Source organism: Perognathus longimembris, chromosome 13 (assembly GCF_023159225.1).
Source record: "Perognathus longimembris pacificus isolate PPM17 chromosome 13, ASM2315922v1, whole genome shotgun sequence".
In the NCBI taxonomy this organism is placed as follows: domain Eukaryota; kingdom Metazoa; phylum Chordata; class Mammalia; order Rodentia; family Heteromyidae; genus Perognathus; species Perognathus longimembris.
Genome location: NC_063173.1, coordinates 18,701,119 through 18,715,351, shown reverse-complemented (window position 1 = coordinate 18,715,351; position 14,233 = coordinate 18,701,119). Strand labels below are relative to the sequence as shown.

At 45.8% G+C, this 14,233-nt stretch overlaps 1 protein-coding gene across 1 annotated transcript in view; it reads left to right on the top strand.

Annotated features, from left to right (window-relative positions):
* Positions 1–14,233, top strand: part of Galnt18 (polypeptide N-acetylgalactosaminyltransferase 18) — a 307,200-nt gene that overhangs the window by 278,012 nt on the left and 14,955 nt on the right. Inside the window, exon 10 of the mRNA XM_048361612.1 lies at positions 13,011–13,175. Coding sequence (XP_048217569.1) covers positions 13,011–13,175 — 165 coding nt within the window. The remainder of the gene's footprint in view (positions 1–13,010; positions 13,176–14,233) is intronic.

The following is a 14,233-nucleotide window of genomic DNA, read 5'->3' as shown; positions in this document are numbered from 1 at the left end:
TGCATTTCCAAATGTCCCCTGAGCAGCGGAGGATCTGAGAAAGAAAGGGTATAAATAAACAGGCTCTGGGATTTGGAAATGGCTGGGAGCCTTGAGTGTGGGCTTCTGAACAGTGTTTATAACAGGATATCTTAAGGATATGCTTAATCTGTTTGAAGAAAAGACTCCTAAGGAGATGTGCTCAGAATATATCATGGGCATAAATAGATTCTTTTATTTTTCTGCTAACTCCATTGTTACCACCTTGCCTTTATCCTATGCGCTTTTTCTGATACGTGTTCATTGCTGTGCATTAGCCCCGAGAAGGAAGATCTTTAGTGGAGCCCTGGAGGTTAGCTCTGTGTTAATATACAGGGAATTTAAGTAGAGCAGGGCCCTCTGAATCAATCACAACAGCTTTATTTCTTTTTTTTTTTTTTCCTTTCTCAAAATGACACTATTAAATGCAGTAATACATGTGAGAGTGAAGGTTAGCTTGGGTAAAGGACACTTAGAAGGAAAATTTCATAACATTTTTTTCTTCAGAAAAAGGACTTTCTGGTCTTAATTCTAATCTACAGAAAGGATTTACAGTGCTACAATGTCTCTGGTCTCCTTGGAATATGCTAGGCTGCTCAGAAGTCACCCAATCTTACTTGCCTGTGGCATAACACACAGGCGTTCAATGAAATCACTAAGTTAATGCATGGTGGTCTAAATTACTAAATTAATGAGAAGTTATATGATAATAAGAAAATGGCATGAGCTAGTGTTTTCCTTCTCAGACTCTCTGGATGTTTCTGTGATGGCAAGGGTCACTTTGGCCCCTGTATCTGGACCCTTAGGACAGTTGAGGCAGAGGAAATCTCATTTTGCCTGACAGATGACATGGGTGTGGAGACGGGAGAGGACATGATTGCTTATGTGTGAAGACACAGGTATGGAGTAGATCTGGTGAGTGGAGACTCCTCTGCTTCAGGCTTTGCTGTAAAGGGGGAGAAAGAAAGGGACTGACCATTGGGAGCAATGTGGGATTGAGAAGGATGTGTATTCTGATTTGTTTAAAGAAAAACAGCATAGAAGCATGTTTGTTTTGTTTTTGTTTTCATTGTTGTTTTTGTTTTATATGCTAGGATTAGAGCATAAACTCAGGGCCTTGCACTTTTGTCTGACATTTTTACCCAAAGCGGGCATGCAACCACTAGGGTCATACCTCCACTTCTGGCTTTTTGGCCATTAGTGAGAGTCTCATGGATTTATCTGCTCTGGCTGGCTTCTCACCAGGATCTTCAGGTCTCAGCCTCCTAGGTAGCTAGGATTACAGGCATGAGCCACAGGGAGCCTTCTAGGAAGCACATTTTGAGGCTAAAAGTGGTAGAGAAAGAAAAGGGATGTATTTGTAAGAGGGAGCCATTAGGGAAGCAGAATGGGGATGGAGCTGTCCTGGACAGCAGGAAAGGAGCTTCCCCAGCCAAGGAAGTTCAACGTCAGGAGCAGAGCAGGGAGAGCCAGTCAGTTCTGGGGGCTCTGTGTGGAATGGGAGACTAAGGATCTTCCCTTTTTTTTCTTAGGGGGGAAAGGATGTGTGGTTTTAGAGATATCTGACCTGAGTTCAAATCCCAGTCCTGCCACTTGCTATTTGTTTACCTTAATTTCATCCTTTTTTTTTTTTTTAAATCACCTTTTTTCTCCCTCCTACCCAGGGCTATTGTGAAGATTATTGTGAAGATTGTATGTGGAAAGCATTTAGCTTCTGTGACATCTAGAAATAACTCGTTAAATGGGAAATGCTGTTATTATTATCGTTATTCATCTTATTTTCTTGAAGCAGGAGATGAAAAGCAGGTTTTTTTTTCTTATTTATTGTCAAAGTGATGTACAGAGAGGTTACAGTTTCATACATTAGGCCTTGGGTGCATTTCTTTTTTTTTTTTGGCCAGTCCTGGGCCTTGGACTCAGGGCCTGAGCACTGTCCCTGGCTTCTTCCCGCTCAAGGCTAGCACTCTGCCACTTGAGCCACAGCGCCGCTTCTGGCCGTTTTCTGCATATGTGGTGCTGGGGAATTGAACCTAGGGCCTCGTGTATCCGAGGCAGGCACTCTTGCCACTAGGCTATATCCCCAGCCCTTGGGTGCATTTCTTGTACTGTTTGTTACCTCCTCCCTCACTCATTCCCCCCTCCCCCTCCCCCTTTTCCTCTCCCCCCATGAGTTGTTCAGTTGGTTTACACCGAATGGTTTTGCAAGTATTGCTTTTGTAGTTGTTTGTCTTTTTATCCTTTGTCTCTCGATGAACACCTGTATATTGTGCCATGTGCATTAGAAGCACACGTGTGGAAACAAGCTGCCTCTGTCAGCACACTTTTACTAGTAACACATGAGATATAGCCTTCTATCCAGATGATTTTGGGTGTGAGCAGTTTGGGCTAGGCTTGGCCGGCCTTTTCTTCTGTCTTCTCAGAAGATACCTGCTTACACAGGTGGCATGTCTGAAGTCATCTGCTGCTTCTCAAGAGTGGCTACCCATAAGCTGGAAGGAGGAGGATTCTGGGCCGTCAGTGTGTTGTCACCCATTGGGTGAATAGGTTTTTACCTATGGGTCAGTGGTAGAGGCTAAGAGTCTCTTGGGGGATATTTGTGGCCATTAAAAAAATATGTCATGGGCTGGGGATATAGCCTAGTGGCAAGAGTGCCTGCCTCGGATACACGAGGCCCTAGGTTCGATTCCCCAGCACCACATATACAGAAAACGGCCAGAAGCGGCGCTGTGGCTCAAGTGGCAGAGTGCTAGCCTTGAGCAGGAAGAAGCCAGGGACAGTGCTCAGGCCCTGAGTCCAAGGCCCAGGACTGGCCAAAAAAAAAAAAAGTCATGATACCTTATCATGTTTCCTTTATATCATGTCATCCACATCTTGATTAGGAATATTTATTGTGTTCCTGTTTTGTGCTACGGCAAGAAAAGGGTAACCCCAAAGAATGGCTTTTATTTTCCAATACCTGCTCTGGTTGTAGCCCCATCTAGCTCCCATGACTATCTGAAGCCTGTTGCATCCAGTATAGTGAGGATGTGAGCTAGAGTTTATTTGTTTTTCTCTAGCAGGTTCTGTTTCACCCAAGGACAAGGGGAATGAAGGTAAAGATCGTGTTGGAGCAGGTAGAGAGATTTGTGTTTGTAGATTCGAATCAGACATCATTATTTTCCAATCCACATGAAGTCCATTTTTTGGGACTAACTTATCCCTGCAGGATGTGAACATACAAGTTTTATTCCCAGGCTCTTTCCTACATCTTTCTGATCACTGAGATAGCTGGAGAGTCCAGTGCCGACCTTGAACATATGTTAAAATGCGCCCCCCCACCCCCGCTCCTTTCAAAACATTGTACTCTTTCCTTAATGTCGTATAAGGTAACTGCTACCAGCAGGGAACTGAGCCTTCTCATTTCTCAGGGGGTCAGGGAAGGATTAGGCCTACTTCAATCTGTATCCTGGAGACAAATTCTAGAATCTAGTCCTGGAGAAAGGCCTTATTCTATACAAGCCACTATCTCCACTTATGTGGAGAATAGTGTCCATGGTAAATGAATAAGGGATATGAAACAGATACCAGGAAACAAGCCTGGATGAGCTTTTGAACTGAAATTCAGGTATCCCGGAAGTATTTTTATTTATATACTGATTCAATCCACTAGTAAGTTTGAGTATATTTTGTGGGTCAAGCAATGAGTTAGATAATAGAGACAACAGTGAGCAAGGATCTTGAGGTCTAACAAGTGACCAATGTTAGAACTGTATTACTGTCTCCTAACCCCAGTGATCCATCATTCCATTTCATTCTGCAAATACTCTATAAGATGGGCACCACTGTTCTGAAAAGTGAGTAAACTGGGAGAATAATCACAGAGTACACTGAAATGAGTTTACAGGTGTTTCAGCTATATACTGAGTTACATTCTTTGGGTATATGCTCAGGAATTGTGTACATGGGTTATATGGTAGTTCTATCATTCATTTTTAAGCAATGTTCATACTTATTTCCATAGTGGCCATACTAATTTACATACCCACCAAGAATGTGTAAGGGTCTCTTTCCTCCACACCTTCACCAGAATTTGTTGTTTCCTTGAAGATAGCCATTCTGACTGGGGTGATTTGGAATTTCAATGAGGGTTTTGATTTTGTATTTATTGCTAAGGATGTTGAACATTTCTTCATGTATTTGTTAGTCATTTGCATTTATTTTCCTTCTTTGTGCTGGAACTAGGGCGCGAACTCAAGGCCTTTCTCTCTTGCTTTTCTTTGCTCTCAAGTCAGGGGCTCTACCACTCGAGCCTTACCTCCACTTAGGACCATTTGTACATCTTTTGAGAACTGTCCATTTCATTTACCCATTTATGAATTGTATTATTTATCTTTTGGTGTTTAATTTTTGTAACTCTTTATATATTCTGTACTTTAATCTTTTTCCTTATGGATTTTCTCTTAATCTGTAGATTTTCTTTGTATTCTGGAAATTGGGTGTTTGTTTGTTTGGCAGCACAGAATGTTTTTAATGTAATACCATTCCACTTCTCAATTTTTGTTCTTATTTTTCTTAGTAATAGGAGTTCTATTCAGCAAGGAGTCAGTCTTGATCTAATGAACATTAGATCAAGCCCCCTTGGTATATATTTTCAAAGTACCTGGACTTTTCCTAAGAGCATGTACCACCTTGTGTGACTCTTCTTCTGTGTGATTTTGTAAGGAAGGAACATCGCAAATGGTTTTCAGTCAGCTCAGGTTCCATCATGCTCCATTCGCCCATGACCTCAGAATCTCTGTGGCTTACAGTAACAAACATTTCTTGGTCATGCTCCAGGCCTATTTGTTGTCTGACCTTATCTCTTTTTTTGCAGAGTCTTGTCAAAAGCAGCCGTAGTACCAAAGGCTTGCTCTATATCTGAAGGACATTCTCATGTGCCTTGTTGGCTTTCCAAAAGATCCAAGAGATCTGGCACATATTTCACCACTCTCTGGAAATAGTCGCCATCCTTCAGATCTCCAGGGATGGTTTCCTCATCGCTCACCTTGTAGCACCCAAGTGAGAGGCCCATATGGTAGGGTTTGGCAGTATCTCCTGTCTAGTACTAATCTCTTTAGGCTGAGCTCCCCAAATCTCAGTGGCTTACAACTAAAAGTGCTATTTTCTTGATCATTCTCCATGTTTATCTTAGATTAGCTTCCACTCTGTGTCACCCCACCTTTCTCTATGACCAAAGAAACAGCACCCCTATCTGAGATGATACAGATCCAGTGGCCAAAGACAAGGGGGGAATCACATTACTCTTCAAACTTCTAATAGGAAGTGATGTGTGTCATCTTGGTCAAAGGTAGACATGAAGCCACACTTCACATGCGTGATGGAGCATGTAGAAGATCTCAGTAGGGGGAAACAAGGAGAAACTTCATTAAGACATAGGACAAGCCAGAGCACATTTCGAAGACACTGACAGCTATGGATCCAAGTGAAACTTCTGAGCCCAACAAGGGTTCTGTGTAGCTGTTTTCCTGGATACGCTGTGGGAGGCAGAAGCCAGGCTCAGCTCAGCTTTTTCAGTTCAGTCTGAAGTTCAAAGATGTCTCCTTGGTCAAAAGCTTCACTTTTCTTCCTGCTGTTCTGTAGACACAGCTGGAATCGTCCAGACAGGCTTGCAGCAAACGCTGCCCAAGTCACCTCTAGCCCAACCTTGCTTCCAGATCCCTTGGATGTTTTTGACTCAAAAGTCTCTGACAATCCCTTTAGATGTGCTAACAAGCAGGAGACATGGTCTGAGGCCACAGCTCTCTGCCACCTGGCTGGGTGGTGTCTGTTCTCTCTAGCCCCCACACTGCTTTCCCCTCATCTCCCTCCTGCCTATCTACCCATAGGGCACTGTTTTGCCATGCCTCTGTGGCCGGCTCTATCCTGCATCCTCTGCCAGGAGTCTCCTGCCCTTGTCTGTTACTGGGCAAACTGTCTTCTGCCCAGGCTGTTGTCAAACCTCACAGCTCATGATCCTCCCTGGGTAAAGACCATCGCTCCAGCTCTGGGCCATTGCAGACATATCTGCTCTAACCCAGAGTATTCTCCACACTCTTCTGCATGTGGCGGGCAGATTCTCTAGGGGGTGGGGAAAGGTACCTTGATCCTCTCTATTTCTCCAATGCACAGTTCAGACCCAGCACCTCAGAGGGCATTTGATGAGTTAAACTGAATATCGCCCTGACTGATTGGCAGAATCCAGGTACAGGCATCTCCTCTTTGCGGGGGGGGGGGGGGGGGGAGATGTGGGGAGTGACAGGGCTCATGGGTTTAGCCTTACCTGCTCCCCTCCATCAGGGAAATGGGAATCTCTGAGCTAGAAAGCTGGCTTTGCATAGCCCTGTTCCTTGGGAATGGCTCACAGGGCTTTCTCTTCTCTACATAGCCCTGGTGCTATGAGTGGTGAATGTAAAGAGCCTTTTGGAAGTGACTGCCCTCATTCCTGATTTAGCATCTGTGCACTGTGGCCCTCCGCACAGTAATGAACCTCTGTGTCAAGGGGTTAATCACCAATAACTAAGCCCTTAAATCAGCCCACCCTGTCTGCACAGAGGCCTGCGGCTCATTCTTGGGAAAAGAGGACAAAGAGGCCATTCCTAATGCACATTCTGGATGTCACAGTCACCACTCTGTAAATTGAAATTTAATAAAGCAAGGCTCTGCATGCTCCTTCCTCCCTCTGCCCCTGCCATTTCTGGTACTTTCACTGAATCCTTACTACAGGCCATTTACACATGAGAGGGGCCATAGAAGAAGGGGCTTGAGGCTGTGAGGCTGGACAAGCAGTCCCCCTTTACTGACCCTTTGCATGAGCTCTTAGGGAGACCTGGTCTCTGCCTGCCTTGTTCTTACCTGACATTTCCCAGCCACTGCAATTGACAAAAACTGAGGCTCATGATGGCTTCCCAGCTAGAACCGGGAGCGGGGATGTTTCACAGAGATCTTCCTGGCTTGCAAGTCTATATTCCTATTTATTCGTTTTAGTTTGGGGCAGTACTGAACTTTGAACTCAGGGCCTTCTGTTTGCCATGCCCATGCCCCCAGCCACCAGAAGTTCTTATTCTTTCTAGCCCACCTTCTTCCTGGACCAATGGTTTTCCCATGTCAGAGATATCAGACTTTCCAGGAGGGATTGTTAAAGCACAGACTCCTGAGCCCCTCTCTCTAAATTCCTGACTTGGTAAGTCTGGGGTTAGGCTCAAAAAATAGTCATTGTGACAAGTTTCTAGATGGTGCTAGAGCCACACTTTAGGAAAAATTGCCCTAGACTGTGACATACTCCTCCGAGTCTTAAAATCAGTGCCTCTGAAGATGGGGATCCAGCTTGTCCCCCACAAGGAGAAGAGGACTTAGAATTCAAGGAGCTTTAGATGCTACTCCTACATTTTGTTCTTAGCTACCTGAAGTCTCCTTTCTGCACATTCAAATCCTCATACAGAGCCCCAGTTTAGTTTATTTACACTTTAGTTTATTGATTTTAACACTCTCCACAGGATTCTGTGGTAGAGCCGGGATGCGGGTCCCTTTGTTTGATCACATTTAGAAAGTCACCCCCAGTCTCCCTGCTTAGTTGCTCTCAGTTTCCTTTTCTTCCATGGTCAGTTCACAGTTCGTCCCTCCCTTCAATGACCTAAGCCCAAATCCTCATTTTAACCTTTGCCACCATCTCTGCACTCGTGACTTCAAATTTCATAAGCTGCCACTCTCCCCAAATGTGTGGGCATCCCACAGAGAGTAGACTCCCCACCACTCATTGGGGTGCCACAGTCCTCTATTATGTCCCACCCCTTCTACCTCATAAGGAGGTGGTGTGCCCCAGTCTCCCCAGGCCAATATCTGGCAAGCCTGGTTGTTTTCTCCACTGTGGTGGTTCTAGAAACTTCTTTGAAGAATATCCAACTGCCCTCCTCCTTACTCCTCCCCACTCTTCAAAGTCAGGACAATTTCAACTTAATATCACCATTGCCACCCCATGCCAGAGTACATCATCTCTCCATCTTTCTAGGACATTCATTTACCAAGGGTCAGCAGTGTTGCCAAGGAAACATGGCCTATGGAGGAAGAACAATTCCTCCCATGCCCATGTTCTCTGCTTGGCAGAAATCTGGTACTTTTCTTGGGCCTGGAAAGAGTTTGTGTTACTAAGCAACTTAGCCCCACTTTGCAACGTGTTCCTGGTGTCACTCCTCTCCACTCCCTGACCGCTCCCATACCATAACTCTTCCACCTCAGTCTCAGTTCAGAACTTCCATAGAGGCTAAGGTGTGATGTAAGTCTTAAGGCCTGGGTGGAGGAAGGAAGGGGAAAATGCAAAGATCAGTGAATTGGGACTAGGGGCATGTAGATCAGTGAATTGGGACTAGGGGACTAATAGAGCACTTGGCTAGCGAATGAGAGGCAATTAGTTCAAATCCTAGTAACCCCCCCCCAGAGAGAGAGAGAGAGAGAGAGAGAGAAATCTGAGAATTTTCCATGTCAACAAATGCAAGAGAGTAAGGTCTAGTGGAAACTGAAGGGAGGAGGTTAAAGCATCTTATCCAAATCTCTGCAAATTCTAGTTGGCAAGGCAGAAGTTAAGGAGGGTGTGTTGAGCTTCAGTGTCTTGTTGGAGGGATGCTGCATGTCTTAGAGCATGATGCCCAACCATTTAAAAACTTGCAAACTTCTTTAAACAAAATATTCTATGAAAGCCAATTAAGTATAAGAAAGAAAACAAGGATTGCATGGTCAGGCAGGGACTCCTAGGACCCCACCTACAATGGCGTCTGACACCTTTCTTAGATTCCCCTGGGCTCAGTAGAAGCAATTGGTAGCAGTGGACCTGGCCTGACCTTTGGCCTTGGTGGCTCTCAGGGGATGAGATCAGGGTGGCCATAGGAGCCAAGCTCTACCTGAATCAGCTTTGCTGATGGCTGAGCATGGACGTGGAGCGCTTTGACTGCCCAGTAGTGCTGCAGAATGGGCAGTTGGTCCAGACTGCTGGCTCCAAAGAGGATGTAGGTCCTAAACTGCTAGGAACACAGCCTTCTGGAGAGCTTCCTTCCAGGTAGAGGGCAAAAGCAGTGACCACCCAGGCATCTTAGCATGTTGTTTGTAAAACTGCAGAGTAGCCTCAGTTGCCTTATCCTTAAAAATGCAATGGAACCTTGAGAATGAAAAGTACCTACCTAGCAAAGTGTGTTTTCTTTTACCCATTCCCTTTTCAAGATCTGTCAGTAAGTAATGGGATGGGTGAGCCATAAGTCAGGCTGTGGAAGACTATAAATCAGGCACACTGGCAGCAGAGGCCACCAGCGTGCTATGGGAGGAGGGGAGACGTTATCCGGAGATGAGAGACTAAGCAAGGAGGACTGCCTGCCCCTGGGTCTTTGCCCAACCATGGCTCCGTGGCTCCAAGGGCAGGAGCATGCAAACCAGCACACAGAAGAGTCCATGGCTGGCTATCCAGACTCACGATTGTTCCTAACCCTGTGCTGGAGGAGAGGCACACACCACCACTGGCGTGAGACCTGAGATACGGATGTGTTTGTTCATAGAGATGCGAATGGTTTTTCTCCTAGCAAACATCACAACGGAATGCAGATCGGGTTTGTAGCCCTGCGGAGCCTTGTGCGGCTGTGTGGAGAATGAGCTGAATCAATCATTTGTAGCTGAGGAGGAATTGAGTGGCCAGAAATGTTGTTTCAGTACCTTGGGGGTTTGTAAAATGACCAAAGACAGGATAACAGTGTGCCTCCTCCTCTGACAAGAGTTACAGGAAGGATGCTGCCATCTCAGCATTTTGTGCCACTTTTTACTATTAGTCTTTTAGGAAAGAGACCCTCCAATGCTCTGGTTCCATGGTGGCTCTAAGGGACTTCCTAGAAGCCAGTCTCCCAGATCTGCCACTTCCTTTCCGGGCTGCCAAGGGCGCTGGAGAAAGCGTAAGGAAGTGATCCCTTGCCTGGTTCTGGAGTGAGACAGCCTTAGTTTACATCTTAGCCTCTGGTCTGGGAGTGTGGTTCAAGTAGCAGAGTACCTGCCTAGTGAGATCAAAGCCCTGATCTCAGCTCCAGCACTGGCAAACAATAATCACTCAATCAATCTCAGCTGCTAAAGACTAACCATGTGACTTTGGATGCATTACTTAGTTTCTCTGTGCTTCAGTTTCCTCATCTACAAGACTGGGGAAAGTAGTCGTATAAACTGGACACCCCTGATTTAAAAAATTTTTTTCTAACCTAAACTCTTTGATGCCACAAGTAGAAAACTCCATACTCCACCTCATGCGAGAGGTTGCAGTAAAACTTCAAGAATGTTTAAAACATATTCTACAAACTCACTTTTAGGCCATGTGTATATGGCATAAACAAATTTCATATTCAGATTGGGGTCCTATCTCCAAGATAACTCAATACACACACACACACACACACACACACACACACACACACACACACACACACACACATACACACGAACATTCCAAAATCCAAAGGGAAGAAAGTTTCATATAGTTTCAGAGAGTTTCAGATAGTCAGTCTGTACCTTTTCTAGATTCTTATTAGGACTAAATGAGATGAAAACACATGGACCACTTCCTGTCAGCAACATGGTAAGAATTGAAGAGAATTCAGCTTTTATTATCAAGTCTAAGTTTAGGTTTCTCCTCAATGGCAAAACTGACATTTGGCACTAGAAGACTCTTTGCTATGGAGCAGTGTCCTGTGCATTAGATGATGCTGTTAACAACCCCATCCAAGTCTCTTCAGAGATCCCAAATAACTCGTGCTGAGAAGAATTGCACCCCAGTGAGGACCAGAGCTCTAAACCTCTTCTCCTGTAAACCTTCAAAGCTCCCCGCTGCTCAGAAAGTGCAGCTATGCTTGCTGGGCCTGCAAGCATTTAAAGTGGGGCATCTTGCACAAATCCATTTTCCCCTTGTTGTGTGTTTGGGCCCATTTATTGATTCACTGGAGTACTGGCTGGGCCTCTGAGATGTTCAAGGGAGGACTTGAGAGAATCCTCTTTGCTGAGTCTCCCTCTGTGATCTGCCAGCTTTATGCTTACACCAGTCAAGATACACTTCGCTGTTGCTTTCTAAATAACAAACAACTATCTGTCCCTATTATTCTTTTCCCTGGCTCTGGAGCAATAAACAGCTCCGGTGACAGCTGTACCAGATAGTTAAGTGCACACATGTCTGTCAGAGTGGTTCCCCAAGCACTTCAGAGCAGCAAAGTGGATACAACTGGTTTCAGCTAGTATCTGGGTGGCCACGGTGTCTGTGGAGCCTGCCCTGGAGAGGATTGCCAAATTCTGGTGACAGGGAACAAGTGGGGACCAGGGATGATGGGCTCCCTGGCCATCCTTGTCATGCAGCCTATGTTTCCCAGCCTCAGGGAACTTGGGCAGTGATATGCAAGGTGGCTCAGGGTTATGCTTTCCTGAGGAGACTGACCAAAGTGCATTCAGCCCATAGGCCTAAGCAGGTGTGTGTACCTTCTGGCACAAGGCCCAGGTGGCAGGCTGGGGCCCCATACTATTGGATGTTCCAAGGAAGCATTCCAGAGGTGTGAGTTGTTACAAGAGTCGGTCTAGGTGAGTGGAAGAAGTGAGGACAGCTCTCAGTGTAACTAGAACCATTGTTCTCTAAAGGCTAGTTGGTTTCCCCCTAACTTGTCTATGGCTCCTCTAGCACAGGAATCATGGTGTTCTCATCTCTGAATCCTCAGAATTCAACTTCATGATTATTTGTCCATTGGATGGATGGATGTGATGCCTAATGGTGTAACTATTTGATTTACTAAAAATGAGAGACAGATTACAGCCCACAAGTCAGCCCCTGTATTTGCAAATAAATTGTCATTGGACCAAGGCTATTGGTTTATGCTTTGTGAGTGCGCAGCCGTCACAGCAGCAAGCTGAGGTCTCGGAGACTGGATGGGCCTCTGTGCAAAAATAAATCCACATAGCAGGCCTGATTTCTGCCCTCCTGGCAGGCCTCTTGGAGGACTGCTTGCTGGGTGGACCTTGTCTGGTATCCCAAACAGAAGAGTCCCACCACCAAGGAGAAGAGGCCTAACAGTGCCTATGTACCCACTGTCAACTCTGGAAGCCAGGCGCTCAGTAGATTTCAGGCAGAGGCTGCCTGTATGATCTACCCATGGAAGCCCTGGATGCTGAGGCTCTGACGGCTTCCCTGGTAGATGACCATGCTCACATGCTGTCACATCTGTTGCTAGAACTGAGGGCCTCCTGGGACTCCACTTAGACAGGACCCTTGAAGCTCAAGCCTCCCAGCCTGAAACTTCCCAGGCCGGGCCCCAGCTATGTTCCTCTTTTAATGACCTCCTCTGGGTCTCTTCACTGTAATGAAGTATAGCTGGGAATACAGCTAGGAGCTGTATCCTGAGTTATCATGGAGAATTACTGAACCTCACGGGGGTCTTGGGGACTCCCTAGCACACCCCAATGCCAATATTTGCTATCTAACCTTTAAGAAAAAGCCTGCCAACCCCTGTTCTCCACTGTCTCAGAGGGATGAATATTTTGTCTCATCACCCAAGAATCAGAGCTCCCCCGAAAGCATGGACCAAGCCTTTTAGTCCCATGCGTTGGCCAAACATAGTATCTGGCACAACATATTTATGGAAGAAGTCAACAAACTACATACACATAATGGGTTCACAAGGTACTTCTTAAGCCATGGGTGGTGAAATCAATTTTAAAAGTTATGGCCAATGTTTTTCAATGAACAGATTATAAAAAAAGAATCTAATTGTTATTCCTTGAAATTTTTGTTTAATTATACATGAGGACCAACTGCTATACTAGATCATGATGTAAAAGGTTTCTTTGCTGTTGCAAAAGACTGGAAAATCTAGGGTCTCCCCTGAGCCCTCTTTAACAGCTGTCTGGTGATGGCCGCCACTTTCCCTCCATCTCTCTACCTGGTATTTAAGCTCTTGCTTCCTCCTTCCCATTCCCCTCAGAATGTGTACTACACAAGCAGCCAGCAGATCCACGTGGGCGTCCTGAGCCCCACGGTTGACGACGATGACAACCGGTGCCTGGTAGATGTCAACAGCCGCCCACGGCTCATCGAGTGCAGCTATGCCAAAGCCAAGAGGATGAAGCTCCACTGGCAGTTCTCTCAGGTAACAGCCCTGAGCCCGGGATGGCTCAGGCACCGGGCAAGGAGAGTAGCCACGGGGGCCAAGCTGGGGGAAGGGGTGAGTCTTCTCCACACAAGCACCCTCTCATGAGGTAAAGTCCCCCCAGTGTCACAGGTAAAGACAGTGCTGGGCCTCTGGGCTGTGGCTCCTGTGCCTTCCTCCCAGAATGGAGCGTCTCAGGATGGGAATTTTCTCACAGGACTATGTCTGAGGTCATCTATAGTGCAGAGACCCTACACGAGTGGCTGTGGAATGTTGCTTTATTAGGTCTCCATACTTGAGAGGCCCATATTTTATATCCTACTCCATGGGCTCCTGTATCTCCCTTATAAAATGATACCCAAGGATCCAGACACCCAGCTTTAAGGAGAACCTTGGCCTCTTTCTTCAGTCCTCCCTGCCCCATGGAGTCCAATCATTAGCACCAGTTTTGTGGTTTTTTTGGTAAACTTTTATTTTTATCTTGTATTGTTGTTGTAAAGCTGATGTTACAGAGGGGTTACAGTTAAGTAAGTCAGGTAATGAGTACATTTCTTTTTGAACAGTGTCGCCTTTCCCTCATTTTCTCCCAGATTTTCCTTCCCACTCTGCCCCCAACACGTTGTGTAGTTTATTTTCAACATAGTGCCTAGAGAGTATCACTGCTGCATTTGTTCACCCTTTGTCCCACCATTTCCATGCTCCCCTTACCCTTCCCCAAATGGATAAACTTATATAAAGACAAAAGGTATGGGAAACAAAAACAGTGACAAAGGAGAAAGAAAAAAAAAAGCAAAATAACAAAAAAAAATCTTGTTTCCATTTCTTAGAGTTTATTTTATATGATCACATGTGCACATGGCTACTAAGCCTTTATGACCCTCCCCTAAGAACATCTTCCTCCAGATAGGACGGGTTTTATTCCCTCCACTGGTGAATGGGGACACCTGCCTTCCAAATTGTGAAGAGTCAGAGGAGGCCATCAAAGCAACCTTGAGCACCAGGAGCGTGAGGGGCTGAGCACAAGTGGACACTCAGAGGGAGGCCAGCATGGGATGGTC